Source organism: Herpailurus yagouaroundi, unplaced genomic scaffold, assembly GCF_014898765.1.
Source record: "Herpailurus yagouaroundi ecotype Mexico unplaced genomic scaffold, PumYag 196, whole genome shotgun sequence".
NCBI lineage: Eukaryota > Metazoa > Chordata > Mammalia > Carnivora > Felidae > Herpailurus > Herpailurus yagouaroundi.
This window is the reverse complement of record NW_024412427.1, coordinates 5,580,193-5,608,172: the sequence shown is the minus strand read 5'-3', so window position 1 is coordinate 5,608,172 and position 27,980 is coordinate 5,580,193. Positions and strand designations below refer to the sequence as shown.

The 27,980-nt window shown below is 56.0% G+C and overlaps 2 protein-coding genes and 1 long non-coding RNA gene across 14 annotated transcripts in view; 2 read left to right on the top strand and 1 right to left on the bottom strand.

The window, feature by feature from the left end:
- The window catches only part of PLCG1 (phospholipase C gamma 1), a 36,645-nt gene extending 19,808 nt beyond the window's left edge, over window positions 1-16,837 (top strand). For 2 of the 3 annotated variants that reach the window (XM_040447053.1, XM_040447055.1), the window contains 31 exons: window positions 876-1,028; window positions 1,144-1,237; window positions 1,396-1,443; window positions 3,938-4,022; window positions 4,119-4,202; window positions 4,436-4,470; window positions 4,673-4,745; window positions 4,849-4,950; window positions 5,198-5,316; window positions 5,403-5,488; window positions 5,563-5,683; window positions 6,426-6,594; window positions 6,709-6,831; window positions 6,914-7,015; window positions 7,095-7,282; window positions 7,520-7,720; window positions 7,795-7,914; window positions 8,004-8,184; window positions 9,060-9,137; window positions 9,915-10,018; window positions 10,245-10,341; window positions 10,621-10,690; window positions 11,168-11,325; window positions 12,684-12,780; window positions 12,922-13,146; window positions 13,218-13,366; window positions 14,175-14,289; window positions 14,376-14,537; window positions 14,654-14,742; window positions 14,838-15,025; window positions 15,226-16,837. In XM_040447053.1, coding sequence (XP_040302987.1) covers window positions 876-1,028; window positions 1,144-1,237; window positions 1,396-1,443; window positions 3,938-4,022; window positions 4,119-4,202; window positions 4,436-4,470; window positions 4,673-4,745; window positions 4,849-4,950; window positions 5,198-5,316; window positions 5,403-5,488; window positions 5,563-5,683; window positions 6,426-6,594; window positions 6,709-6,831; window positions 6,914-7,015; window positions 7,095-7,282; window positions 7,520-7,720; window positions 7,795-7,914; window positions 8,004-8,184; window positions 9,060-9,137; window positions 9,915-10,018; window positions 10,245-10,341; window positions 10,621-10,690; window positions 11,168-11,325; window positions 12,684-12,780; window positions 12,922-13,146; window positions 13,218-13,366; window positions 14,175-14,289; window positions 14,376-14,537; window positions 14,654-14,742; window positions 14,838-15,025; window positions 15,226-15,268 — 3,659 coding nt within the window. In that variant the 3' untranslated portion in view covers window positions 15,269-16,837. The remainder of the gene's footprint in view (window positions 1-875; window positions 1,029-1,143; window positions 1,238-1,395; window positions 1,444-3,937; window positions 4,023-4,118; window positions 4,203-4,435; window positions 4,471-4,672; window positions 4,746-4,848; window positions 4,951-5,197; window positions 5,317-5,402; window positions 5,489-5,562; window positions 5,684-6,425; window positions 6,595-6,708; window positions 6,832-6,913; window positions 7,016-7,094; window positions 7,283-7,519; window positions 7,721-7,794; window positions 7,915-8,003; window positions 8,185-9,059; window positions 9,138-9,914; window positions 10,019-10,244; window positions 10,342-10,620; window positions 10,691-11,167; window positions 11,326-12,683; window positions 12,781-12,921; window positions 13,147-13,217; window positions 13,367-14,174; window positions 14,290-14,375; window positions 14,538-14,653; window positions 14,743-14,837; window positions 15,026-15,225) is intronic. The other variant, XM_040447054.1, reaches the window with a different exon arrangement.
- A 1,549-nt stretch (window positions 16,838-18,386) lies between these two features.
- LOC121012190 (uncharacterized) lies at window positions 18,387-21,321 on the top strand. Its single transcript, XR_005782005.1, has 3 exons — window positions 18,387-19,692; window positions 20,346-20,442; window positions 21,103-21,321. It is a non-coding gene; the product is annotated as an uncharacterized LOC121012190 (long non-coding RNA).
- Window positions 21,317-27,980, bottom strand: part of ZHX3 (zinc fingers and homeoboxes 3) — a 130,263-nt gene continuing 123,599 nt past the window's right edge. For 8 of the 10 annotated variants that reach the window (XR_005782003.1, XR_005781999.1, XR_005782001.1 and 5 more), the window contains 2 exons: window positions 25,216-27,584; window positions 21,317-23,053 (listed from right to left, as the gene is read on the bottom strand). Coding sequence is in view for 1 of the 10 variants with exons in the window: in XM_040447057.1 (XP_040302991.1) it covers window positions 27,574-27,584 (11 nt within the window). In the remaining 9 variants the exon portion in view is untranslated. Of the gene's footprint in view, window positions 23,054-24,609; window positions 27,585-27,980 lie in introns of those variants that run through there. The other 2 variants (XR_005782004.1, XM_040447057.1) reach the window with 2 other exon arrangements.

Here is a 27,980-nt window from a genome sequence, read left to right as displayed (position 1 = left end):
AACAGTGGGGTCAGAGCGTTTGTCATTGTGCTGAGGTCACATAGCTGGTGGGAGGTAGAGCTGGGATTCTAGTCCAGGCAGTCTGATCCCAGGGTCCATGTATGTTTTTCTACCACCCTGTTTACTAGAGAAATTCAGTCAAGCCCTTGGCCTTATATATGGTAAAATGAGACTGGAAGAAGTTAAATGAGTCACTTGGCATCATCTCTCTTATTAGTGGCTGAGGCAGGTTGTCTCCCATTCAGGCCCCTGTGCTTCCCCGATGTGTACTGTGTCAGGGCAGGGGAGCACCAGGCCCTTTGACAGTCAGGATGGGGAAACATCCCTTTGGATACCCACTGCCAGGCCTCTTGCTGAGACTTGCTTGGGCATGTCTTTAGGTGGTGAGCCTTTTCAGGGGTACATCAGTCCCCTGGGCCTGATCCCTCATTTCTCCCATGGATCCTGAGACAATTTGGGTCTTCCTAGCCCTGCCCTGGGACTTTACAGTTTGGTTTGTGTGTTTTGTATCAGGAAATGGTCCTCACAGAAGAACAGCCTTAGTCCCCATTTCTCTCTCTCTTAGAGTCCAGCTTTTTTCCAGGTCAGAGTGACCTGCCTACATTCTCAGCAAGGGAAGGTACGCAGGATGGGGCTATCTGCTCCCTCAGACAGCTCAGCTTTTAGTAGAGGCCTGTCCTTAGGCTTAGCCCAACTCTCTTTTACCACCTAGTGGGACTGTGAGCATTCCTGGCTCTGCCCCTGGACAGGGTGTCTCTCTTTGTCATTCTTCCCTGAGGGAGAGTATGGGAATGAGTGAGGAAACCAGGCTGCCCTCATTTTGGTGTGGACTCAGAGACCCCAGCCTGATCTTGGTCTCTTCTCTGTCTTCCTAGTTGACATTCGAGAAATCAAGGAGATCCGCCCAGGGAAGACCTCACGGGATTTTGATCGCTACCAAGAGGATCCTGCTTTCCGAACAGACCAGTCACACTGCTTTGTCATACTGTATGGGATGGAGTTCCGCCTGAAGACCCTGAGCCTGCAAGGTAGGAGTCCAGGGTCTGGAGGAGGTGTAGGGGGTAGTTAGAGGGAATATCTACTGGCTCCTGGCTCAGCAGGAAGTATGTGTCCTCAGTTCAGCTCTTTACCCCTTGATCACAGCTACATCTGAGGATGAAGTGAACATGTGGATCAAGGGGTTAACTTGGCTGATGGAAGATACATTGCAGGCGGCCACACCTCTGCAGATTGAAAGGTAAGAACCACCCCTGATGTGGTTAGGGTTGGAGGCATTAGGTTCTAGGGAGCAGAGGCAGGGACACAGGCCTTTGTGTGCCCAGACACTGCCTACTGACTTCCCCAGAACTAGTCTGGCTGGAGAAGTGTTCTCACTTCAGGCTTCTCTCCCTCCAGGTGGCTGAGGAAGCAGTTCTATTCGGTGGATCGGAATCGTGAGGATCGGTAGGTTTTGAGCTGTGCATGTAGCCCAGCAGGTGGTTTGGGGCAGCCAGAACAGTAGCCATGTCTCTGAGCAGCTGCTGGAGAACCAGAGGACCCAGGGAGGCCTGCCTTTAGCAGAGCTGGGGGGCAGGCGAGTGGTTCTGGCACAAGTAACTTCCTGCAGAAAGCCCTCTAATGGCCTTGGTGCAGGCTGGTGAGAGAGGCCAGGGACTATAAGCTGTGTGCCCTGCCACTGGGGACAGAGACAGGACATGGAGAACTGGCTCTGGGTGTCCTACAGAGAGGGTCAGGGGCCTGTAGTGTGTAAGGGGGTGCCTTCTGAAGCTCGTGCCTTTGAAGCCATCCTGTGACAGAGGGGCCAAGGAGAGGTGGAGGACAGAGATCAGGTCATGGTAAGGGCATTTGACTGCTGCTGTGAAAGAGCTGGAAAACCACAGAGGGTTTTGAAGGGAGGCATCTGGTGACCTGACTTGAGTTGCACAGGAATGCTGTGCCTCTGGAGAGTCCAGGGCAGGGCAGAGCCGGAGAGCTTGGCCAGGGAGCCGCTTCAGCATTCCAGGTGGAAAATGAGAGAGTTTGAGTGGGCGGGGGGAAGGAAGCGGTTGGATTTGGGCTCTAATGTTTTGTTTTATTTTTTTTTTAAGTTTGTTTATTTTGAGAGAGAAAGAGGGAGAGAGAATCCTAAGCAGGCTCCGCGCTGTTAGCGCAGACCCCGACATGGGGCTCGGTCTCAAAAACCCTGAGATCATGACCTGAGCTGAGATTAAGAGTTGGATGTTTAACTGACTGAGCCAGCCAGGCGCCCCTGAGCTCTGCTGTATTTTGAAGATAGAATCCAATAGAATTTCCTACCATTGATTTTGGCATGCAAAAGAAAGAGGAGTCCAGGATAACAGTAAGCTTTTTGGCTGGAGCATCTGAAAAGGTGGGGTTGCCATTGACTGAAATGGGGAAGGCCATGGGAGGAGCACATTTGGGGAGCTTATGGGTTCATTTGGGGTGTATTAATTTTATGACGCCCTTAGATGTCCAGGTAGAGCCATGGAGTTGGCAGAAGTGAGTTTAAGGGAGAAGTTGGGGCAGGAGATGTTACCTCAGGAGTATAGAGATGTTTCTTCTACAAGCCATGAGGCTGGAGATCACCTGAGGTGGGGGGTGGGGGTAAGCATAGCCCGAAAAGGGAAGAGGGCTAGCATCTGATCCCAGGCTGCTCGGACACTGGGGATTTGAGAGGTGAAGAGGTGCTGGCCAAGGGAAGTAGCAACTCTTGAGGTAAGAGGAAAACCTGGCCGGGGGCGGGGTGGGGGGAGATTTGGAAGCCTGGGGAGGAGGGAATGGTCGGCTGTGCCAGGCCTTGTCAAGTGTGTTGAAGACAGAGAGGTGCCCTTTGGACTTGACAGCACAGAGGTTGTTGGTGACCTTGAGGAGTGGAGAAGCGAGTTCAGGGAAGGAAAGGGAGTGTGGATGGCTCCTTCAAGGTGTTGCTGTGAAGGGGAGCAGAGAAGGGGGTGGTAGCTGGAGAGGTTAGCTGGGTCAAGACAAGTGTTTTGGTCAGAGAGAAAGCTTGCTTAGCTTGTAATGCTAATGCAAAGAATCCACAGAGGGAAAGCTTGGTGATGCAGCAAGTTTCCTAACCTGCAAAGCAAGGACCCTGACAGTCTCCCTCCTGGTGACTGGGGGTCAGAGATGAGCCGGTGCCTGCAGAGAGCAGGCACTTGCTCAACAGCACTTGCCAGCACCAGCTAAGACCACTCAGTACAGAGGTGGACCCTGGAAGGAAGTTTTGCTGCTGCCTGCCAGGCTCCTGAGCAGGAGGAGGAGGGGAAAGCCCCCCTTTCCCCCATCTTTTCCATTCTGCTGCCAGGGCCCAGCAGTGTCCCCTATCCCCAAATCCTGGGCCCCGGAGGGCAGGGACACTTTCCCATCAGACCCCAGGAGAGTGCCCAGTCACCAGCAGTGGTAGTTCACTGAGCAGGCCCTCCCCCGCCCCTACTACCGCCACCAGTTCTGGGTATTGAAGCACAAACTCCCAGCATTCCAGGGTGACTGGGGAGGAATCACTGTTGAGCTGCCCCTCACAGGGAATATGTGAGCAAGCTGTGCGGGGCCTGGAAGTTCAGCAGGGGGAGGCTGCCTCCCTGTGTTCTGGGTGGACCAACAGCCTCTGGGAGGACCTGGGGGACTAGAGGTACAGGCTTGAGTGCCTGACACCTAAAGATTGGCTCCCCTCCCCCATCCTGACCCACCTCCCTGGGCCTGTTTGCTCCTTTCTTGCCAGAATCATGACCTTTTTCTTTGCTCAGATGAGGAAACTGAGGCCCAGAGAAAGGAGGGGACTTCTCTTGGTCACCCCAAGGGTTCTGATTTAGTCTCCCCATCAGAAACATAGGTCCAAGGGTAGTGCTTACCTGTCCAACCCCAGGTGGACTCAGCCCATAGGTCAGAGGTCATGAGAGGTTGGGTGATGCCACTGGGGATGTCTCTCTTTCCTCAGTATATCAGCCAAGGACCTGAAGAACATGCTGTCCCAGGTCAACTACCGGGTCCCCAACATGCGCTTCCTCCGAGAGCGTCTGACGGTAGGGAATTCTCAGGCCATCCACAGGTAGGCAGTGGGGGCAGCCCGGGAGCCTCTTGCTGTGGGCCTGACCGGAGCCCTGTCCTGTGCCATGCAGGACCTGGAGCAGCGCAGCAGTGACATCACCTATGGGCAGTTTGCTCAGCTGTACCGCAGCCTCATGTACAGCGCCCAGAAGACGGTGCATGAGCCACCTGCCCTTCCATGGCCCCTGCCCCTGCTTTCCCACCCCAGCCCCCGCCCTGCTTGCCTCAGCCCTGCTGCCCCGCTTGAGGGCTTTTGGGTGCCATTTCTCCAGCTCTTCTCCTCTTGAGGCCCACCCCTGTCTGTTGCCCCAGCCTTTCTTCCTGAAAGCCCTTTTCCCACATGGCCTCCCCAGGGGCTCTCACTCTGACCAGGTTCTGTCTCCTGCAGATGGACCTCCCCTTCTTGGAAGCCAGTGCCCTGAGGTTTGGTTTGAAGTGGGGCGGTAGGGTTCTCCCCTGGTCCCTCCCCGTATAGGTGGGAGGCATTGGGAGGGGGTGAGCCATGCGGGACCCTTTGGGGCAGCTGTGCTGGCCGGGAGCTGGGCTCTGCCTTCCGAGGGGCCCCTCACTGTCTGTGGGCTGTGCCAGCCAGCTGGCTGCCAGGTACTTCCCTTCTTCCCCACAGGGCGGTGGAGCGGCCGGAGCTCTGTCGCGTGTCCCTTCCTGAGTTCCAGCAGTTCCTCCTCGAGTACCAGGGGGTATGGCTGGGCTCGGCGTTGCCAGGGTACCTGGCTGGGGGGTAGGGACTGGGCTTGTCACGGGCCGCGTCTCGTGCGCTCCTCACCACCCCACCCCCACCAGGAGCTGTGGGCCGTCGACCAGCTTCAGGTGCAAGAATTTATGCTCAGCTTTCTCCGAGACCCCTTGCGAGAGATTGAAGAGCCGTACTTCTTCCTGGATGAGGTGAGCCCTGCCTTTTACTCGCCAGAATGGGGGTTGCCGACCAGAAGCCCGCCTGGGTCCCAGGAGCCAGATTCTCCTTAGGGGTGCTAGCTACCTCGTTCCCCTCACCCCCCCCCCCCCCAACACACACTGGTTTCCTGGCCCACCACAGTAGACCGTGAGCATCCTCTCCTTCCCACCACTGCCATGCCAGCAGATTGGGGTAGGGGCTCACTCTGGCTTTTTTTTCCTGCCCATTCCTGGACAGTTTGTCACCTTCCTGTTCTCCAAAGAGAACAGTGTGTGGAACTCACAGCTGGATGCAGTGTGCCCAGAAACCATGAACAACCCCCTCTCCCACTACTGGATCTCCTCCTCCCACAACACGTGAGTGCCTCCCTTGGGCCCCACCTGGCCCACCCTTGGGAGGGAGGCATTCACCCAACCACGCTTGCCTCTCCTTCCCTGTCCAGATACCTGACCGGGGACCAGTTCTCCAGCGAGTCCTCCCTGGAAGCCTACGCTCGCTGCCTGCGGATGGGCTGTCGCTGCATTGAGTGTGCGTGAGGGCCAGGGCTGGGGGAGGAGGTTGGGGGGGCCTGCCCTCTTGACTGTGGTCATGTTGCTCCCCAGTGGACTGCTGGGATGGCCCAGATGGGATGCCAGTCATTTACCATGGACACACCCTTACCACCAAGATCAAGTTCTCAGACGTCCTGCACACTATCAAGGAGCACGCCTTTGTGGCCTCAGAGTGAGTGGGAGAGAAGGGAGGAGGGCTGGGGTCAGCTTGGCTCCAGCTCTGTCCTGTGACAGAGGGTCCCCTCCAGTGCCCTGTCCCCATGCCCCATTTTTCTTTCGTCCTCTTGCCGTTTGCTTGACCCATTTTTCCTAAGCCCCTCCCTGTTTCTTACATCCATGGTCCACCCTCTTCAATGGTTTTTCTCTAGCCTGTGGAGCAAACTAAAGCTCTACCCGTCCTCAAAAAACACTTCCTTAACCCCAGTGGTCTCTTTAGGCCATTGTCCGACCAACCCCTTTCCCTTCACAGCCCAGAGAGTTGTCCACATCCCTACCTGCTGTCCTGCAATTCCTGTTCACCCCTACCTGTGCTCACTAGTCTCTCATGCCTCACTGAAGGGATCATCGGGGGCTCCGGCAACTAACTGGAGGGTGATTCCTGTCTCTCCTTACCTTCTTGGTGTGGGATGTCTCTTGCACTGCTGGGAGAGCCCCCATAGCTGGACCAACTCTGGGGACCTCTGTCTGCAGGGGTTCCACCCCTTTGTTCCTGTTGCACCCTTTGGTGCCCCTGTGGAACCTTCTTAACCCTTCCAGCAACCAAGGCCAGCATCTTCTCTGGGTAGCTTTCTTACAGACAGGGCCTCCAGGGCCTTGGTCCCTAACACCTCCTTCTCTGAGGGGGTGTTTGGACTAAGCATTGATCCCTCAGAATTATAAGGCCTCTGTCACTGCACTGGCTCCTTACCCTTTAGGTACCCGGTCATCCTGTCTATTGAGGACCATTGCAGCATTGCCCAGCAGAGGAACATGGCACAGTACTTCAAGAAGGTGCTTGGGGACACACTCCTTACCAAGCCTGTGGACATCGCTGCTGATGGACTCCCCTCACCCAACCAGCTCAAGAGGAAGATCCTTATCAAGGTAGGGGTGAGCCCCCCACACTTCCCAGCACCTCTCCCAGGCCATTGCAGCCTGGGTGAGGAGGAGGGACGCTGGGACTAGGGGGCACTGCCATGTCCTGGCCTGTCCCCATAGCACAAGAAGCTGGCAGAGGGCAGTGCCTATGAAGAGGTGCCTACATCAGTGATGTACTCCGAGAACGATATCAGCAACTCCATCAAGAATGGCATCCTCTACCTGGAGGACCCTGTGAACCACGTGAGGGCCAGGCCAGGCCAAGCATGGGGAGGGGCACCGCGGGAGGAGGGCTCCGTTCATGGGCCCCACTTCTGTCTTCTAGGAGTGGTATCCCCACTACTTCGTCCTGACCAGCAGCAAAATCTACTACTCTGAGGAGACGAGCAGTGACCAGGGCAACGAGGATGAGGAGGAGCCCAAGGAGGTGAGGGGCCAGCCCAGGGCTGGGGGCTGGGCTGGGGTCAGAGTCACTGAGTGTCTTTGCTGTTGCCCTCCCCCCACAGGCCAGTGGCAGCACAGAGCTGCACTCCAGTGAGAAATGGTTCCACGGGAAGCTTGGGGCAGGACGGGATGGGCGGCATATCGCTGAGCGCCTGCTTACCGAGTACTGCATCGAGACCGGGGCCCCTGATGGCTCCTTCCTCGTGCGAGAGAGCGAGACCTTCGTGGGCGACTATACCCTCTCTTTCTGGTAACCCACTCCTGGCCTGTGTATACTCTTGACGCGGCACCTCCCAGAGACCACCACGGTCCGTAGTTGGTCTCTGTCACAGGCTCTCCCATGGAACGTGATCTCATCACATGCATGCACACACATATACTTTTCAGGGTGCTTTGAAGCCCTCCTGCAGGGCCACCCACACCCGAACAACTTAGGTACCTCGCTTGGGCCTGGCCTGCTCCTCACTGCCTCCCTGTCTTCCCTCAGGCGGAATGGGAAAGTCCAGCACTGCCGGATCCACTCTCGGCAGGACGCTGGGGCCCCCAAGTTCTTCTTGACAGACAACCTGGTCTTTGACTCGCTCTATGACCTCATCACACACTACCAGCAGGTGCCCCTACGCTGCAACGAATTTGAGATGCGCCTCTCAGAGCCAGTCCCGCAGACCAATGCCCACGAGAGCAAAGAGTGAGGGAGGGGCCGAGGGCTGGGTGGGGGACGTGAGAGGTGATGGCCAGGGCTTGACTTGGGCCTATCTTCAGGTGGTACCATGCCAGCCTGACCAGAGCTCAGGCCGAGCACATGCTGATGCGCGTCCCCCGGGATGGGGCCTTCCTGGTGAGGAAACGGAATGAGCCCAACTCCTATGCCATCTCCTTCCGGTGAGGGGTGTGGCCTCGGGGTACTGTAGGTGGTGTGGGGTTATGCCTGAGTCTGGGCTGCCCTGACCCTGTGTGGCTGTTGTGTTAAGGGCTGAGGGCAAGATCAAGCATTGCCGCGTCCAGCAGGAGGGCCAGACGGTGGTCCTGGGCAACTCAGAGTTCGACAGCCTCGTGGACCTCATCAGCTACTATGAGAAGCACCCACTGTACCGCAAGATGAAGCTGCGCTATCCCATCAACGAGGAGGCGCTGGAGAAGATCGGCACAGCTGTGAGGGCCCAGTGCTTGAGGGGGCGTGGTGGACAGGGTGACCCTGGGCTAGCTGCTGGGCAGTGGCAGGACAGTCGGTATGTGGGACACAGAAGCCAGGGATGTTGTAGGAGCTCCTGGGAGGGTCACTCTGCCCAGCTAGGGGCCATGGTGTGGGTGCCGGGACGGTGTCCCAGAGGGAATGTCCTCCACAAGAACGTGTCTGCGAGGATGGGCACGCATTAGGTGAAGGTATTCGAGCAGAGAGCCCCCGTGAGCCGGGGTGTGGGGTAAGGTGGTCCAGGAGCTCATGCAGGGAAAGGTAGGCCCAAGGCCAGAAGCTTACTCAGGAGGTGTGAACTGGACTGTCGCCAGGGCAGGGGAGTTGGCTCCAGGAGGCAGAGGCATGAGGGTGAGGCATGTGAGGTAGAAGGCTACACAGACAGAGAGGGCTCAGGACTTGGACTGATGGGGACTAGGGCGGGAGGTCTGCTTGAGACTTGGCATTGGTGAGCACAGGTGACCAGAGAGAAGACTGTGCACACTGGGGCCTGGGGCTGGGCTGATGGATAGGCAGCGTGGGGTGGGGGGCGCCCAGTGTGGAGTGAGCGAGCCACTAAGCAAGAATGTCGGGCAGCACCTTGGGCCTTCGGGAACAGAGAGGTTTCGGAATCACGGGGTGGGCCTCAAGGGTTAAGAACTTGGGAGAGAGGGAAGGGCAAAGCCGTGCTGCTAAGGTCCAAGATGCCGGTGGACCAGGTGCCAGGGGAGGGGGCAGACTTGGCTTGGAGAGGAAGGCCATGTGGAGGCCTGCCTCACCGACTGAGGGGCACAGGGAAGCCAGCAGCCCCTGTTCTCTCTGGGTGTTCATGTCTACCATTCGGTCCTGTTTCCAGGAGCCAGACTACGGGGCCCTGTATGAGGGCCGCAACCCAGGCTTCTATGTGGAGGCGAATCCTATGCCGACTTTCAAGGTACGACCTCGGGTGTCTGGGCACAGGAAGCTAGAGAGGCTCCTGGCTGCTCTGGGCTTGTATTTCTCTGCTGGGGGTGGAGGGGTGCATCTGTGGTCGTTGTGGAGAAGTGGTGTTTGTGGTTTTCCGAGTCCTTAGAGCTTGTGAGAGATGTGTGGTTGGTGTCTGACCACAGCTCTCCTGGGGCTGACCCCCTCCCAGTCCCTGTCCCTAGGGGTCAACACTGACCCCTCCAAACTGCTCCTCAGGGTAAGTCTCATTTACTTCCTGGGTGGCAGCAGGGCGGGGGTCGGCCACAAGGGCCAGAAACTTTGTTCTTTGCTGCTCACTCCCTTATCTCGTGCAGATCCCTCGGAAAGGACCTTTCTCTCTCTGCTTTTTTCTCTGAGGAGTAAGGAGTTGTGTTTTGTCCCTCAGCAGCCAGGGAGCCTGGGACAAGGTTTTTTCTCCTACTTTCCAGATGAGGAATGATGGGGTCCCAGTCATGCCCATAGGCTTTCAGGTCCTGGGGGAGGCACCCAGGGCACCTACAGACACTCCTAGCCTGTGAGCCCTGGCTTCTGGGGGAGATTCAAGAATCTCCCTGTGGCCCGGGCTGAGGGGCTTGCAATGTTCCACCTGGACCCTGAGGAGCTTCCATGGCAGAGGCCCTGGGTCACATGTGTCCTGGAGCCTCCTGTAGGGCTGATGGCGAGGACTATGCTGGGTGGGCTGCCCCACGTCAGCAGAGTGGCGAGGATAGACTGCCTGCTCTAACCAGTGTCTCCCTCTCTGCAGTGTGCAGTCAAAGCACTCTTTGACTACAAGGCCCAGAGAGAGGATGAGCTGACTTTCACTAAGAGCGCCATCATCCAGAACGTGGAGAAGCAAGAAGGTGGCTGGTGAGCCTGGTCCCCAGAGCCAAAGCCTCTGGCATGTGTGGCGGTCTGGGAGGCGGGGGCCCCCCTGTGCACCTGCCACTGTGCTGTCGCGGTGTGTCTGTCCCACATACCTGCGCACCAGCGTTGCTCCTGCAGCCTGGCGTAGGTGCAGGGACTCTGACAAGGGATACCCTCCTTGTGGGAGTTTGGAGTGGTTGCTGGGGTCAGCACCCTGTGGCTTCCACAGGTGGCGGGGGGACTATGGTGGGAAGAAGCAGCTGTGGTTCCCGTCAAACTACGTGGAAGAGATGGTCAGCCCCGCAGCCCTGGAGCCTGAGAGGGAGGTGAGAGCAGAGCCATGTTGGTGCGACAGAATCCCCGTCCCCAGACTCTTGTGCATATGCCCATCACACACAGTGTCGGGTGTACCTGTGCATGCACAGCCACCAGTCACCTGCGGTCCTGTCACACCCCTGTGGGGTCCGCAGTTTCCAATACACCTGCTGTTTGTGTTGTCATGGGTGTGTGCCTAAGGTGTGTTTGTTGCACGCACACAGACATCTCCTCCCATGCATCTATATAAAGCAGATGTGCTGACGACCCATGGGCTTTGCTTTCCACAGCACTTGGACGAGAACAGCCCCTTGGGGGATTTGCTCCGGGGGGTCTTGGATGTGCCAGCTTGTCAGATTGGTGAGCCCCCGCCCCTTTCTCCAGCCCACGGTTCTTCAGGGTCAGGCTCTCCTTTGTGGCTCCCTTTGTGTTCTGTGGGAAGAAGCCAGTGGCTGGCCTTCCAAAGGCTGTCCTCACTCTGAGCTCTCCCTGTGCTTGGATACTCTCTTGACACCCCAGTCTCGATTCTTCACCTCCAGCTCTGACCCCCTGCATGCTTACCCTGAGCCAGGCACTGGGTGATGCGGAAGGCTAGCTGACCTCCACAGTCCTTGTAGGTTGGGCCACAGTGTGACGGGACCTTGGAGACAGGGTGGGGCACGTGACCCGCACGAGACCGGGGTTTGAGCCCTGGTCGCCTCTCCTGGCAGCGCAGCATCACCTCCCTCACACCCCGTGGGGTGGAGGGCAGGTGGTGAGGGGCTCCGAGCCAGTGCCTGGGCTGTAGTGTGGGGGACGGGGACGTCTTTCCAAGCGCTGTTTCTCTTGCTCTCCCAGCCATCCGTCCCGAGGGCAAGAACAACCGGCTGTTCGTCTTCTCCATCAGTATGGCTTCCGTGGCGCACTGGTCCCTGGATGTCGCTGCTGACTCACAAGAGGAGCTGCAGGACTGGGTGAAGAAGATCCGAGAAGTGGCCCAGACGGCAGACGCCAGGGTAAGGGGCATCTGTGGGGTGCAGGTGGGCAGCATGTGAACCTGTTGGGGGTGAGGCCTGCAGCACCAGGCCTGCCTCTAGGCTGGAACCTGGAGGAAACCACACACACACACACACACACACACACACACACACACACACACAGAAGGCCATGTGGCTCGTTTAGGACGGAGATGGATAGCGGCCGTGGGCCGCCCTGTGGATCTGCATGGTCGGCAGTTGGACACACAGGGGCCGAGCAAGAGCAGTCTTGTGCTGGAAGCAGGAGCGGGTGCCCAGAGGCTTGGGAGGAATGGGTGGTGTGGAGTGGGGAGAGGGTTTAACTTTGGAGGGTGTTGGTGGCAGGGGGAGCCCGGAAGGGCAGGGCCGAGAGGCTGGCGGTGGCCAGGGGTGGATGGTATCTGATGTGTGAGGGCTGCAGAGGTACCAATGGGCACGATAACCTGAAAGTGCCCGGGGTTTTGGCAGCAGCAAATGGCCCCAGTGTCACTACTAGGAACCATGGTGGTGGGTCTCCACAGGGCTAGAGCTGGGGCCAGCTTTCACGCTTGGCTGTAGGAGGAGCCAGCAGAGAGGAGGGAGGCCACTTCCGCTGAGCCTGGGGGAGCGGAGGGAAGGATGTATTCACAGGGGTTAAGGGAATTCTGTGTGATGGCCATTCCCCAGGTGGTTGGTGTGGGTGGAGGGTGACAAGGCAGGTCTGTGGCTGCTTTGGAGGATGGTGCCGGTGAGCCGCACAGAGAACAGAAGGTGCTGAGGATTTTATTGGCAGACTGGCTGGTTGAGGGGATGGATTCTGGGGTCTGGGCTGGAAGAGGAAGTAAGAATGTGAGTGTAGGAGCCCTTGATGGAAGAAAGTGGGCCTCCGGAGCTATGAGGACAGGACGGGATGCGCTTGTGAGTGGCCATGGTAGGTAGGTGGCTGTGTCGGGCAGGGGGGCATCTGAGGGTGTGAAGCCATTAGGCCCGCAAGGTGGGAGGAGTCTCCTCAGCACCGAGACCTGAGACCAAGCCAGAGACCTGAGTCCCCACTGAAGTCACAGGAGGCTGCCTTGCTTAAGGGAGGCTGGGTACCCGATGGTCACAAAGCATCACCAAAGAGTGCAGCCAACCCCAGGACCCTGAGCTGTCACTGGGGTGTGGGTGATGAGGACATCAGCCTCTAAGAGTCTTAGGAGGGCAAGTGTGGCCTTGGGGGCAGAGAAAAGGAAGGAGGATTCTGGGGTGTACTGTCCAGTGGGGTGTGGGAGATTCGGGGGACAGGGCAGGGCCCAGAGAGCACCTGCACTGTGGGTATGCCTAAGCTGGCAGGGGCATCCTTCCGGGTGGGGCATCAGGCCATGTGTGTGTGTCACCAGCTCACGGAGGGCAAGATGATGGAGCGGAGGAAGAAGATCGCCCTGGAGCTCTCCGAGCTGGTTGTCTACTGTCGGCCTGTTCCCTTTGATGAAGAGAGTAAGGGCCAAGGGCTGGTGGGGGTGTGTTTGGGCGCCCTCCCTGGCAGGTGGAAGACGTACATTTCGTCCCTTTGTATGGGGGGTGGGGGAGCTGCCCGGGGTGGGTGGGCTCTGTAAGCATTCTCCCTGTTTGGCCCAGAGATTGGCACAGAACGTGCCTGCTACCGGGACATGTCGTCCTTCCCGGAAACCAAGGCTGAGAAATACGTGAACAAGGCCAAAGGCAAGAAGTTTCTCCAGTACAACCGGCTGCAGCTCTCCCGCATCTACCCCAAGGGCCAGCGGCTGGACTCTTCCAATTACGACCCCTTGCCCATGTGGATCTGTGGCAGTCAGCTCGTGGCTCTCAACTTCCAGACCCCAGGTGAGAAGGTGCCCCGTGGGGTGGGGAGGGGCACCATCGGGCCAGAGTCCACTGTAACTCGGCTCTTTCAGACAAGCCTATGCAGATGAACCAGGCCCTCTTCATGGCCGGTGGCCACTGTGGCTACGTGCTGCAGCCGAGCACCATGCGGGATGAGGCCTTTGATCCCTTTGACAAGAGCAGCCTCCGAGGCCTGGAGCCATATGCCATCTGCATCGAGGTGGGTGGCGCTCGCCTGTGGGCTTTAGGGTGGGCAGGGGTTGCTCTTCTGGGGCTCGTTTCTGGAGTCAGGGATGGGGTGCCAGTTTGTGTGACTGGTGGGGGGCACCAAACTGGCTCCTGAGCGTGAGGAAAGTGTGACTGTCCTCTGAGATAGGAAGGCAGCTGCAAGTCTCCACCGTGGGGCTGGGCCCAGAGTGGCGAAAGCCCGAGGCAGGTGGGCTAAATGTAGCCAGTTCTTGGCACTGAAGAGTCAGGCTGTCCAGTGAGGCCATGGGTAGCCGCTGCCTGGCAGGACAGGAAACCAGGGCCCGTGGTGAGCTATCCGCAGGAGCCAGCGGGACGGCACTTACTGGAATGGGGCTTGAGGGAGAGTGACCCCCATCCCCAGCTCTCTTTTAGAACAGTCCCTGAGCACTTGATGCCCCCTGGTGAGAAGCTGTGGGGTGCGGGGCGCGTGGGGCTGAGCAGTGTTGAAGGAGGTGAGGATAGCACAAGGTGAGTGGGTACTGCTTTACCGAGAAGAGACTTCGATTTTTTTTTTTTTTTTTTTACTTTGTGGGGAAGTAACTTAAAAGATTTGCATATTGAAACAGACATGAGTTTGATGAAGTAGATTGCAGAAACTCCCATGAGAAGTTTGGCTGAAGCTTCTTCCAATACCACTGCTCAGGGCCCTGATGCCATGAGCCACTTAGTGGGCCGTGTCTTTGGGGCCCAGCAGAGGGCGCACTGCCTCCACTGCATAGTGAGGACTTGGAGGGAGTGGAAAGGACAGTCCCCCAGCCCATCTCTACCCTGCCTTACAGGTGCTGGGGGCCCGGCACCTGCCGAAGAATGGCCGAGGCATCGTGTGTCCTTTTGTGGAGATTGAGGTGGCCGGAGCAGAGTATGACAGCATCAAACAGAAGACAGAATTTGTGGGTAGGTCTGCCTTCCCCACTCAACCACGCCAGTGACCCTGTCCTCTCTTGGTGGTGGCCTGAGGCCTTCTGCCCTGACTTTTGCAGTGGACAACGGACTGAACCCTGTTTGGCCCGCCAAGCCCTTCCACTTCCAGATCAGTAACCCGGAATTCGCCTTCCTGCGCTTTGTGGTGTATGAGGAGGACATGTTCAGTGACCAGAACTTCCTGGCTCAGGCCACCTTCCCAGTAAAGGGCTTGAAGGCAGGTGAGGATCCTTCCTAGAGACAGTGCCCGGGATCTAGCTTGGGGACGGGGTGGGGGTGGGGGGGCGCAGGCCCCTGCTTGGCTCCCTCCTGGGCTGAGGGCCAGGCCTTCTCCTAGGATACAGAGCCGTGCCTTTGAAGAACAACTACAGTGAGGACCTGGAGCTGGCCTCCCTGCTCATCAAGATCGAGGTTTTCCCTGCCAAGGTGAGCACGAGGAAGGGGGGCTGGGGAGGAGCCAGGCAGCAGCCTCATAAGGCCCCGGGGAGGCACTGATCTCTCGTGCACCGCCCTTGTTGAAGCAGGAGAACGGTGACGTCAGTCCCTTCAGTAGTATGTCTCTGCGCGAGCGGGGCTCCGATACCTCGGGTCAGCTGTTCCATGGCCGGGGCCGGGAAGGTTCCTTTGAAGCCCGCTACCAGCAGCCGTTTGAGGACTTTCGTATCTCCCAAGAGCATCTGGCAGACCATTTTGACAGTCGGGAACGGAGGTGAGGGGCTGGAGGATGGGTGGCCAGTGTGCAGCTTGGAGGCGGGGGATGGTGGGAGCGATGGGAAGAAGTGCTTGCTGCCCCTCCGGGTCCTTCTCTTGCCTCCTGGGTGGGTGGAAGTTACAGTTGTATGGCTTTGGGCTGTCCCACTGCACTCTGAGGCCCCACCGCTGGTAAGGACACTCTCTCCTTGTGTCCAGGGCCCCACGAAGGACTCGGGTCAACGGGGACAACCGCCTCTAGTTGTGTGCCAGCCTCGTTGAGAGCAGCGGGTGCCATGCACCTCGTGGAGTGCCGTGAGCCGGGTTCTTGAGAAGTGGCCTGTCGTGGCAGCCTTCCTGGCCTCGTAGCCTGGAGCCTGGATTCCAGCAGTGACTGCTAGACAAAACCAAGCCATTAATGAGTTGTTTTACTGTTCGGGGCCTCTGTGCCCCAGCTCTGGGGGAAGGCAAACACTGTACCGTGTCTCAAATTAATTAAGCACACACCTCTGGTCCTGACTTCTGGAGATGGAGCTTTCCATCTATGGGGCCAGGACCATGGCTGCAGCCCCTTGGAGAGAGGCTGCCTTAGCCTGTGGCACAGGAGGCTCTAAGGAACCGCAGCAGCCTCATGGGGCCAGGGAAACAAACCCAAGTTTACATTGTCCTGTAGCTTTAAAACCCCAGCCGGGCAGGGGTGGGGGTAGATGCCCCCACGGTTTGGCCCTGGAGCCAGGGCAGAGGAGCACAGGACCTGCCTGGAGAGGGTCCCCCCCTGCTCAAGGAAGAGGACACAGCACAAGGGCATGTTGCCCGTGGCTGGGAACACAGCCCAGCCTCCAAGATACAGGGGATCGTGTTAGAAATAGCAGCATTGGTTAAGCCAGGCTGCTGTGGGCCATGGAGGGTCGCCCTGCAGGCCACTGTGTGAGGGGCCTGAGGAGGCCAAGGCCCAGGGCGCTGCCTGGAATGGGGACAGCAGCCCCTCAGGACCATGGGAGGATGAGGGGGACCCGGATGTCCTGCCCTGCCTTGGGCTGCACCACCTGCCTGCTGCCCAAAGCCGGGAGGCAGCCCAAGGTTGACACTCGGGATGTGAGCCTGGAATCCGGACCTGCTCACTAGGGTAGACGAGTGTGTGGCCGTGCTGGCCGAGCACAGCAGCTCCTGCCACGTTGGGAGGGCGTGCCTCGCTCTGACGCAGAGGCCACCGAGCAACGGAAGGTCTAACAGCAAGGTCAGCGGACTTGAGGCCTTTGTCGGAGATGGGTGCCGGCGTGGCCAGAACGGAGGAGCAGGTCGCAGGCCACGCCGGGGATTTTCCCCAGTACCTTTGGGAAGCTCCTGCACACAACTGACAGGCCCTTCTTCAAGGCACCCTTCAGCAGGTCGGCTAGGGGACCCCTCCCCCCCACCCCCGTCCTGTTCCAGACCGAAGACCACTCTCCCTGTTGCAGCATAAGACCTGGGCTCTGAGTCTGCGGACAGCACTGTGGGAGGATGTGGAGATCAGCCCAAATATTCATTAAACCAGTTGAAAGTCCTCTTGCTGGGCATCTGTGATGTTGGAGTATGGAATTTTAAAGGTTATTTTTTGCACACCGTTTCCTACCATGTTGATTATTTCACATAGGATGTATGATTTTCTCTGTCTTCCACTTCTAACCGGAAAGCTGCTTGGTTGCGGGGTGGGGGAAGCAAAACGAATGAACTGGTCTGTGCACTGTGGCAGAACTGTTATTTTTATGGATTTTACAGCTCAACTAACAGTGTTACCTTTTCAAGATTTATATATTTATATACTCTTAAGAAAAACCACTGAGCCGTTAAAGCCTTGTTATTCAATCCTAATAGTGATTCAGTTTTCTATAGTTTACTTTTAGGGTAGAAAGTAAATTATTTAACATTACATTAAACTTCCCAGATCATGGATTGTAAACCGAAGGAAATTATACAATTTCTGAGAAAATGTATTGGTTTATTTAAACTAATTCTAAAGTTGTCTCTGCAAGTATGACCTCGCAATCCTGTCCATAGCAAACATATCTACATATGGCTGCCAACGTTTGGTGTATAATCAGAATGTTAACAAAAACCGTAAATTTTATTAGAAAAGCTTTCCTTTTGAAAAGAACAGCAGTATTATTACTGTAACAAAGTTAGTGACACTCCTTGCTCCTCACCTTCGGAGGGCAACCTTGGAGCAGAGCCACAGGGAGGGGCCGGCGACCGCCCGACACGTGGGGACAGCTGTGCTACAGATGGTAAGGCTGTCGGGAACGGGCCGGGGGTGGGAGGAAAACCGCAAAGCCTGTTCTGGTCACGTGGTTTTTGTTCGAAGGCAAAGACCACGCAGTGTGCGTTCCCTGAGGGACAGAAAAGGGTTAAGGATTGGCCCGCTGTGGGCAGGTGAGGGAGCGGTCACCATGCAGCTGGCTGCTTCCATTGAGCTGGTGAGAAGACCCCGGAAAGGAGACGGGAAGGTTGGGAAGGCAGCCCCACGAAGGGGTGCGGGCCCGTGGGCACAAGGGTGCCCTTCGGCACAGCTGGCACTTGGCACACGCAAGCCCACTGCCCTCATTCGGCCTCAGTTGCCAGTTGTGCTGGCCTCTTAAGATCTACTGCCACATAAATCGGCCCCGTGTCCTTTTAACTTGGGTGCTCTTCCACGGGCCCCGGGAAGCCGGTTGTCTGGAGACAACTTGTCCGGTGGTTATTGTGCGGTACAGGCAGGTGGGAAGTTTTTGGCAACTTCCCAGGTCAAGTATCTCTTCCCTCCTCTGGGCTATGGAGTGGGGTGAGAACACCTGCTCTTCCAGCTCCCCTGCAGACAGGATGTCCGGGGACAGCAGCCCGAATCCCTGCAGCTTGCCAACCCTGGTGAGCGGGATGCAGCCGGAGCCCTTTCCCAGTTCACAGAAGCCTCGCCTTTCAAAGGGAGGTTGCCGGGTGCCACTCTGGTTGCCTCGATAGCTTGCAACCAAATCTCTGCCCAGATGTGGTTGAAAAGGCACTGCCCTTACCTTCCTGTGGCTGTTTTCATGGTGGTCTGCGCCGGTGTAGGTCAAACATGATGCCACACACAGAGCTGCCTGCCTGGTGGATGGATGGGGACGAGCATAAAAAGCCAGCCCAGGGATCCTGAAAAGATGCAGGTAAGTGTAATCAGTTGGTTCTTAAGATGGTAATTAGCGTATCGCTGGTGTGATAATTCACGTACCAAAGCATGGAGAGCAAGATTGTTAAGTCCAAGGCTGATTAAGAGTTACATTACAGGTTCTGAGGGGCATGTGGGTGGCTCGGCCGGTAAGCCCGACTTCAGCTCAGGTCATGATCTCACAGTTCATGAGTTTGAGGCCCACTTAAAGGGGTGAGCTCGAGCCCTGCTTCAGGGAACATGAGCCCTGGGTGAGCCCCGAGTCTCTCTCTCTGCCCCCTTGCTCACTTGCGCCCTCTTCAAAAAAAAGAGTTACAGGTTCAGAGCATCCCTTTCCTATATGATAAGTCAGACCAAGACCTAACAATTCCCAATTTGACAGATTGAGGGCAAGTCCTGGTTCATTCTAGTTCCCTCTGAGCACCACCCACTTGGAGAGCCGGGATCAGTTTAAAATACTTCCTTTCATCCACTGAACTAGATATAAGAGCCAGTATCAGAGCGCCCACTGCTCAGGTTCTTGCTGGCCCCTTGGCTTTCTCCCTAGAGCTTCATCTGTCCTATTCAAAAGGATGGTTCTTTTCCCAGCGACAAGGGAGTTGATGGAAGTTGGCCTGAACTTCTAAACTGGGTTTTCTTGCTCCAGGTTCTTGTGGCCAGGAGAGCTTGTCCAGTGTGAAGGAAGAGTTCTGTGCTGACCCCTCGGTTAGGGGCTGCCTGTCATCACAGGACATCCTTGGCTTTTTGGTGTTGACCATTTTTATTTTAATCAGGATGAATCCCCATTTACTGAACAAGTGTCTTTCTGGAGTATGACTTGGAGAGGAACAGCTCTGACGTCCCTAAGGCAGCTTCATGGACCTGAGGCACACCTATCTTCCAGGCTCCCAGGCTACGCTATACTGCTTTTCACTGCAAATGCCTTGATCTTTCTTCCTGGTAGAAAACAGGACAAGTCTCAGTCTTGCAAGCACACAGATCAGTTTCACCTCCTGTTTCCTCCAGACAGACCTGAGCTCATTAATCGACCCATGAGGCCCTACAAAGGGGAAGGGATGGGGGTGAGGGGAAACCCTCACTTGAGACTGAAGGTCTTGCCCTATGGTGCGTAGTTGCTTGCCTCGTCATGCATGTGGGCCACGTCCCTGTGGTGGGGCAGCTTGGATTGGCACGAGTTTCTACCCACTGGGTTACGCATCATCTGGGAAGCTTCTAAAAAATACCAGTGCGTACAGCCCTAGCATAGGTATTTTTCAAAAGCTTTCCCGGGTGAATGGAAGGTCAGGGTTGAGACGCTACAAGTGTGGGCAGAGGAAACCAGAAAACCACGGTCAGGAAGAGGAAGTCCATGGTACCAGGGGCAAAGATGAGAAGTGGACTGGCTCCCTGCAGGGGGAGTCTCCTCTCCTGCTGTCTCCAATAGGAACCACTCCTGGCTGGCTGGCACACCAGGGACAAGTAACTGCTCAGAGTTGCAGGCCTGTACTTCTCTCACCCCGTGCACACGTGCACACAGCACTACTTGCAAGGTCAGCAGCTTTCCGAAGCCCCTGCAAAAAGAGCAGTCAGGGCAAGAACCCCTCTATAAAGGGGGAAGGCAGGAGTAGTTTCTGACTCCAGTTGAGGACAGTGCCATTAACAAGGATCTGTGGCAACAAGCATGTGGACACAAGACCTCCCCCCACCCCCCTTCCTGACCAGACACATCCTGGACATCATCTGGAGGCTGGGGCTCCTTAAAAACTCACTTGTCTTTAAGTTTGAGCCTGTCCTGTCTCGCCATTTCTGTTCTTTAGAAGGGAAAAACCATCATAAGCACTATCTGGTTATCCCACCAAAGTAGCTCACAGAACAGAGTAAGTTCCTGCCTCCTCACATCTCAGTTAAAGAGATCAAGCCCCGTCTCCGCTGGAGACTCCTCATTGGGTCTTCCTCTGATGATCCCCAGGGGACTCCTGCCCAGGAGTCAGGCAGGGGTTCCGTTTCCTGCCTGGAGGCCACTGCAAGTGCCCCCAGGAAGCTCAGCCACCCACAGCGGGCTGCCACTGCCCACTTTGCCCACAGTTGTGTCCCAGAAAGCCCCTGCCCGAGTCTGCACTCACCCCGGGCTTCAGCTGCGTGGCATTCAGGCTGCCACACCGGGCTGCTCTTGCTTTACTCAACACAAAGCTGTTTTCCCAAGACTTCAGCTGGCCTCCAGAAGGACCAAGTCGGGAACAGGCCCCCGTGTCCACCTGGGACCAGAATCACTGGCCGGCCTTGGTGTGTGTCTGCCCCAGGTGATTTTCTGTCTGGGCTTCCTTTTTCCTGTCACAGGCCCTCGGGGTCACCCCAACAAGATTCACTTGCTCTGAATCTTAGGAACTGGGCTTTTAGAAAAGATTTTACCACCCAACGTGGGGCTTGACCTCAAAACCCCGAGGTTAAGAGTCGCATGCTCCACCAACCTAGCCAGCCAGGCACCCCAGAAATTAAGCTTTTTAAAAAAATCCTATTCTTTTGGGGCGCCTGGGTGGCGCAGTCGGTTAAGCGTCCGACTTCAGCCAGGTCACAATCTTGCGGTCCGGGAGTTCGAGCCCCGCGTCGGGCTCTGGGCTGATTGATGGCTCAGAGCCTGGAGCCTGTTTCCGATTCTGTGTCTCCCTCTCTCTCTGCCCCTCCCCCGTTCATGCTTTGTCTCTCTCTGTCCCAAAAATAAATAAACGTTGAAAAAAGAAAAATTAAATAAAAAAAAAATCCTATTCTTTTAAGGCCTCCGCATCCTTAACCGATTCACTGGCATCCCCTTAGCAAAGAGGAAAGTGCTCTGCTTCTGAGCACATTCTCCTCACTGGGTGGGAGGGGGTGGGGGAAGGGACAAGAAAAGGACTTCCCAGCACTTTCTCACAAGACACCCGATGACTGTGAGTCTGACTCCTTCCTGCCTTTTGTCTGTTTAGCGTAATTCTAGAAACCTCACAGTTCTGTCACACAGAAGCCAGGCCTGTGGACACAGCAGCGTGGGAGATGGAGAGAGGAACTTTCCTGAAGCGGGCTGAGGGGAACGGCCTTGCTCATCCATCCAAGCTTAAGATCTGGCTTGCCCACTGAATAAATCAGATGTGAAACGTTTCTAGTTTTTCTGGCTCCCCCACAAAATAAAGTCAGCAGATGTGAAACATATTTATGTTTTTATTTAGGAACAATCAAAAGATCTGAAGTACCATTTCGGCCCATATCAAATTGTATACGCAGTTTGTCCCTGCTCCCTCCCTTCTCCAAATCCACAGATACAAAATCTAGGAAATGTGCAATTTGCATCTTAGAAATAGCAGCATCCCCACAGGGGACCTCGTGAGGCCTGGAGGCAGCCCAGAGAGGACAGCCCACCCCCACCTCAGCATAGCCACTGTCCAAAGGTGAGTTACGGCTTTCTGTTAAAAACACGTACTCTGGATAAAGAACCCCCATTCCACCCAGGCCTGACCGACAGAGTGTGCCCCCTTGGTTTGGTCTCACTCCTGGCCACCGCAGTCAGGGGACCCTCTTGTATAGTTTGGTGAAGTTGCAGATTGCCTCTGGGCAAACAGGGCAGTTGTCTCTTAGCACCAAGGTGACCACGTCTTTCAGCCATCTCTCTGGGAGGCGCACGAAAGCTGACTGCACCCCAGCCATTCCCAGGGCCTCTGGTCACTCCGAAGACCAGAAGGTAAATGGATGGTAGAAAACCAGGAATCAGCACTCTCAGGCAGGACCCCGCAGCTCTGGCAACCTCCCTGACTTCCACAAAGACTGTGCTCAGTTAACTTTCAATGGACGATGGCCGGCAGGGGAGAGGGGAAGGTTGGTTGGCGTTTTCTTCGTAATAACGATTATGGCACAGTCGGGTTTTCCCGACACAGCTAAATGGCGCGGCAGCGCAGGAACGCCTCTGCACGGGCCACCCCTTCTCCCCTGGCCCGAGGACCACGCTGGGTCTGTACTGAGGGCGGCCCGGCTCCCCCTCCAGCCAGCTCCACACAGCCTGGGACTCCTGCCCCACCAGCATTTCAAGCAAACTGCAAGAATGAGGTCACTGTGTGGGGGCAGGAACCAAGGATGAGTGACCATCTCTCTCTCTAAACACAAATGACAGAACAGCTACTACGTGAGTAGATTGTTCCCCTCCACCAGTGTATCTACTCTGGGGTTTGACTCCTGGGAAAGACCACGCACTTGTAGCTTTCTATATTCAGGGACTCCAAACAGTCCTTACCCTGGACAATTTACCTTCGGCTCCAGCCGAATGCTTCTTTCAAATACTCCTAAGTCACCCACTTAGAGTGGAAAGGAACAACAGTTATAAAAGCATTAGCCAGGAAAAGCTATTCATCGACATTCAAGTGCTCAGGGGTACGCACGTGCACACAGAGGAGGGCCAGGCTCCAGAAGAAGAGGCACTAACGGCAGGTGGACGCTCAGACCCCTCTCCGGTACCCTGGCTTGCCACCTGCCCCCAGCAGACAGCAGAAGAGAAGGCAGCTACCCCTGCCCCCGCCAGAAGGGCCCTGCTCGCTGTGCAGACCCCTCCTTCTGGCTGCAGCCTGAGCAGCCACAAGGGCCAGGCGCTGAGGGCTGCTAAAGCCTTGGGGCTGGTGACAGCAGAGCAGTAGTCATATGCTCTTTGCGGATCCTGGCGGTCCTGCAAACCAAGGAGAGCGTTTTTAAAAGTCAAGGCAGCAGGTGCTTGCTCCCACCCTTGTCCATGGGGTGAGCAGCGCCTGCCTAGGCCGTGCCGGGCATCAGGTTTCTGCCCCTGCTCCGGACTTTGGCAGGTAGAATCGCTGCTTCCTGCTGGATCCGGGCTGTCCAATCTCCAGTCTGGTGAAGACAGGCCAGGTTAGTGGCCAGTCTTCACAAGTGCGCGCAGGACTGAAGAACAGAAAAGCAGACCCTGGATCACCCCCCGGGCCAAATGCCCTGAGCCCTTTACTTTACACCCCCCACATACAGATGCTGGGTGGCTCAGTGAACTGCCTTCCTGGGACAACCGGTGCCAAGGTACACAACACAGGCCTCGCCATTCCGTGTGGGACTCAGAGCTTGCCTGGGTGGCACTCATGATCGTCACCTCTACCCAGGCACTTGGCCCAAATCAAAACCCGTCACTTTGTTGAGACGTTGCCTAGTTTTCTCAGCCCTGGTGTCGCACAGCCTGGCTGTTCTAAGTGGCCAGAGAAACAGCACGATGGTTACCTCAGATTGAAGCCGGGCTTGGGGAGGGGTCCATTCAAAAGAAAGCTCGGCTCCCCACTCCCTGCTTTCTCAGGTGCCACACGGTCCCCAAGCCACACGGAGATGCACCCCAAGGTCTGGGCAGGAAGAAGGCTAGGCGAGCCTGTGCTCCTCAGCAAAGCAGTGGAGTCAGGAGACCTGGAGACGGCCCCGGGCAGTAGTGAGGAGAGCCCAGCCCTGTTTGCCTCCTGCCCCAGGAAGCTGCTGGCTCTGGCCTGGAAGTAGCTGTGTGGACCCTAGCACATCTACAGGATTTTTCTTCTCCGGCTTACAACTGAGCCTTCCACATTGATAAGATAAAGGAAAATGTAAACTTAATACAAAAGGTGGGTCAAATCAATAACCTGCCCTGAGTAAACTCTGAGCAAGGAAAAGGGGGGAAAATTAGAAAAAACCCAAATTTCAGGTTTGGTTTGGCTGGTTCTCTTCTACAAAGTGCCTTTATCCACGTGGACTGTGGCATTTAAACTGACAAAGCTGCTCAAACCCAAGGATCTCGGTACAAGAAGAGAACAGGCAGACACAAGGCAACAGGGCCGAGAGCGGGCAGCACAGGCAGGCTGCCGAGAAGGGTGTACAGACAAGGCGAGCACCCAGCCAGAAAGGCCAACGCCCACCCTCCATGGAAGGCGGCCCGGCACAGATGTCCCAGAGCCAGAGGGGAGAGGGAGGTAACACAGGACCTGTGCAGGATAAGAGCCACAACTCAGCCTGGAAAACCTGCAGAAACTTCCCGGTGGGTCAGCCTCCCACGGCCAGCTCGGACGGCACCGTCAGTACAGCACCCTGCCCAGCGCCCGCACCTGTCCTTCCGGAAAGCAGGCCTTCAGGTCCTGGTGCTTTGGTCACCCACGAAGCTTGGCCAAGCCAGGAGCTCTAAGTCACATGATGCTACCAAACCCCAAACAGGCCATCCAACACTCTGGAACCCTCGACTCCCAAAAATGGGAACGCTCCTCTCAAATCAAAAAGCTCTTTAATAGTCAAGAATTCAAATAAGTAATCAAAATATGCAAAGTAGGGGCGCCTGGGTGGCTCAGTTGGTTAAGCATCCAACTTTGGCTCAGGTCATGATCTGGCAGTTCGTGGGTTTGAGCCCCGTGTTGGGTTCTGTGCTGACAGCTCAGAGCCTGGAGCCTGCTTCGGATTCTGTGTCTCTCTCTCTCTCTGCCTCTGTCCCAGTTTGCGCTCTGTTTCTCTCTCTCAAAAAAAAACATTAAAAAAAATTTTTTTAATATGCAAAGTGTATGTATCATAAATTCAGATTTCTCTGATCAGAATGATGATCTAGTTTCACCCATTAAAACTGGATCTACAACTCCGTGTAAAAATATTAATAAACCAAACGTGCAAGACAGGCAACAAGAAACACCAAAGATTTTACTACCGTGACAAGTCCAAGTGCGTCGGGAGAAGAGGGGAACGACCAGTCACTTTAGGAAACCCCGTCCCACCTCTCTCAGCTCTACAGCCCACAGGCTGCCTTCTTAATGGAGGCGGCGTCACAGACACCCTCCGGCGGTGTGCAAAACCGCAGTGATGTCTCACAACAGGACAGGGGCCCGACGCACGGGGTGCAGTTCCAGTTCCGGGCCAGCGTGCTTCCGCGAGCCGGGGCAGCTGTATTCCTCAAGCGCCCAAAGCCCTGTGCACCTGCTGCAACATCTCCTGGGCCACCCGCTCGCTGACCTGTCTCTCTTGCCTTCACCTTTCATTGTCTGAGGCTCCAACCCCACTACCCAATCCGGTCCAAGAGCACAGTGGGGGGGAGGAACCATCCAGTCTGCGGGGCTCCTTACCTGGGCGGTCCTGCCATGTGCGGGGTGGCCCTGGGCGCCGGGAGAGCGAACATCTGTGAGGAAAACACGCCCAGGCGGCAGCACCGGACGGAGCTTTCCCACCTTTCAAAGACAGGCTGGTGCCGAGGCGGGGTCCCTATGTCCTGCACCAACTTGTCTACCACGTAATTCGTTTTTTGTTTTGCTGTTTGGGTTGTAAATGAAATATGAACACAAATTAAATAACCAAGAAAACCCTCTCTAAAGACACAACCCTCTGGCCAGTATGTGCAGGACTTGGAGCGGGGCCCGCAGGGTGGTGTCTCAGACACTGATGGTTTCCGGCTGGGCCACCCCAGCCGCACCTGGGATCCCAGCACTGCCTTCAACACAGGCTACTGTCCCCGGCACCCACACGCCACTAGATTCCTCAGGTGCACACCTCAGATGTACATCTTCTGAGTAAAGTATCAAAGTGAGTATTTGTCCTGTATCTATGTGTATATATAAATTAATCTGCATGTACATAAACACTAAAGGAAAAATCCCAGGTGTCTGTTCTCTGAAGGAAGAATCACTCACCACTCGTGGCAATTCTGGAAACAGGCCCTTGGGGCTAAAGAGCTTCACACTCAGATGGAAAGGACACAAACATGGGGTGCAAAACTTGCCAAGTACTCACTTGTTAACAACTAAGAGGTGGTCCCTACAGGGCCCGGGAGAAGAGAAGACACTTTAGAAGAACAGGGGCTCAAGGGCTTGGGGTTGGCAAAGACAGCCCCTCTCCTGGAAGGCAGAAGGCGCCACCACCACCTTCAGTCCTTGGAGCCAAGCCAGCACAGTGCCCCACGCAGTTCAGGTGCCACGTGGGGTTGGGGAGAAGGATGACGCCTAGCCCACCACCAGGGTTTCTTGCCCAAAGGCCCTGCCACTCACCCAGCCTGGGCCCGGGAGGAGCGTGCTCATGAGGTCGCGGTGCTTTGGGAAGCGGGTGGTCCCCAGAAGGTGAGAAGTACACGTGACGGGCCTTCTGCCTGCCCCACCCTCCACCCGCTGCTGTCAGAGCAGCCCGTCTTGGGGAGAGAAGGATTTACCATGTAGTACAGCTCTGTAAGCAAGTTCCCCAGTGTTGCAAAAGCACCTTTTCCTGTGATTTTCTCAAAACAAAAAAAAACGGATGGGAGGATTAGGCTAAAGTAGGCCAAGATTTTGTTTCCAAGTTTTGGGGACAGAAATGCAGAACTTGAAAAATCCTCACAAGCACCCGTCCGGTGATGTCCAGCACCCAGCCAGGCCCTTGGCGTGAGGGCCGCGAGTACTCTGGGCGTCCCGCCAGGAACCCCCGCGTGCAAGCCCACCCCAGCTCTGAGAACTCCGGAGTCCCAGATCCTGTCAGCTCTCACTCGGACTACTGGCTGAGTGCAGGTCTTCCTTCCCAACCAAAGGCAGCCTTGAAGCGAGTGAGGGTCAAGGGCTCTGAACACCACAGCGGCCAAAGCCACCTGCCGGGGCTGCGCGCTTCCACTTTAAGCCCCCTTTTTCTCAATTTCCCTCTCACTCTCAACACATCTAGATTAAAAACAAAAACAAAAAAAACCCAAAAATGTGGGCACATAGGTCAGTACATCAGGCTTGACAACAAATGTTTCTCTAAGGTGATCTGAGAACCGAAAAGTTCTGGTCCATGCTTCCGACGCCCATGAAAAAGGAGAAGGGCTGTAAGGACTTTCGGGCGGGACGAGCACGCGCCATCACGTACAAACTGCAGGGACCGGCGCTTCTACACAGATTATCATCCCGCAGGGCGACGCGAGCCCGGTGTGATGGCAGAGACCTCTTCAAAAGCCCTGCCTTCGTGGAGGAGCGCACAGGTACGCCTCTGAGTGTGCGGTGCCCCCGGCCCGCTGCCGAGGGGACGCGTGGCCCCAGGGATCTCTAGAGAAGAGACACGGGGCATGTTCAGAGATGACGTAGACGGCAATGTACTGCTTGCTAACCAAAGTTTCTATGTAATGAAAGTGTTTGCAATCTGACGTTTTATTAAATGTGTATAGGCAGATTTATATGTTAAAAACTTGACTTGTGTCTATGAATATGAAATCTGAACTATTTTATCCACTGGAAGGCAAAGGAAAGGTCCTACATTGTGGGAGGAAGAACTGACAAGGACTCTGCGATCCCCGCTGGCCGGCTCGCTTGGTGGTGGCGGGCCCAAGGTGGCAGTGGGCTCCAGGCTGGCAGCGAGGCCTCCAGAAGCTCTCGTGTGTGCCCAGCTGCGGGCGTGGGAACAGCATGTGGCAGCGGAGAGTTGGGTGGAGCCCCTTCACGTGGCAGGCGGCATCCCAGACTGGCCAGTCCTTCAGTGTAATCAGTTCAAATTCAGTCCGTTTCTGAGGAGAAAACACACGCCTGTCACCTCCACATCAGCTGCCGCTCGTATAGCCCCCAAAGCAGCCTGATCCTCGCCGTGCCAGGGTGCTACCGCTGGCTCCAGGGACCTCTTAATGCCACGAGCAATGCCTTCCTGCCAGCCACTCCTCCGTTCTCCAGCCCAAGGGACCGTGACTCAAACCCATTCATCCCAACTCCAGGCTAGCCATTTTTTTTTTTAGTTGTGATAAAATATACATAACATAAAACTTACCATTTTAACTATTTTTGAACGTACAATTAAATGGCTTTAAACATATTCACAGGGCTGTGTAACCACCACCCTATTTCCAGCTAACCAAGAATACACCTAAGGGAAATTTTAATTTAAAACAAAAAATGAAATCAGTTTATTC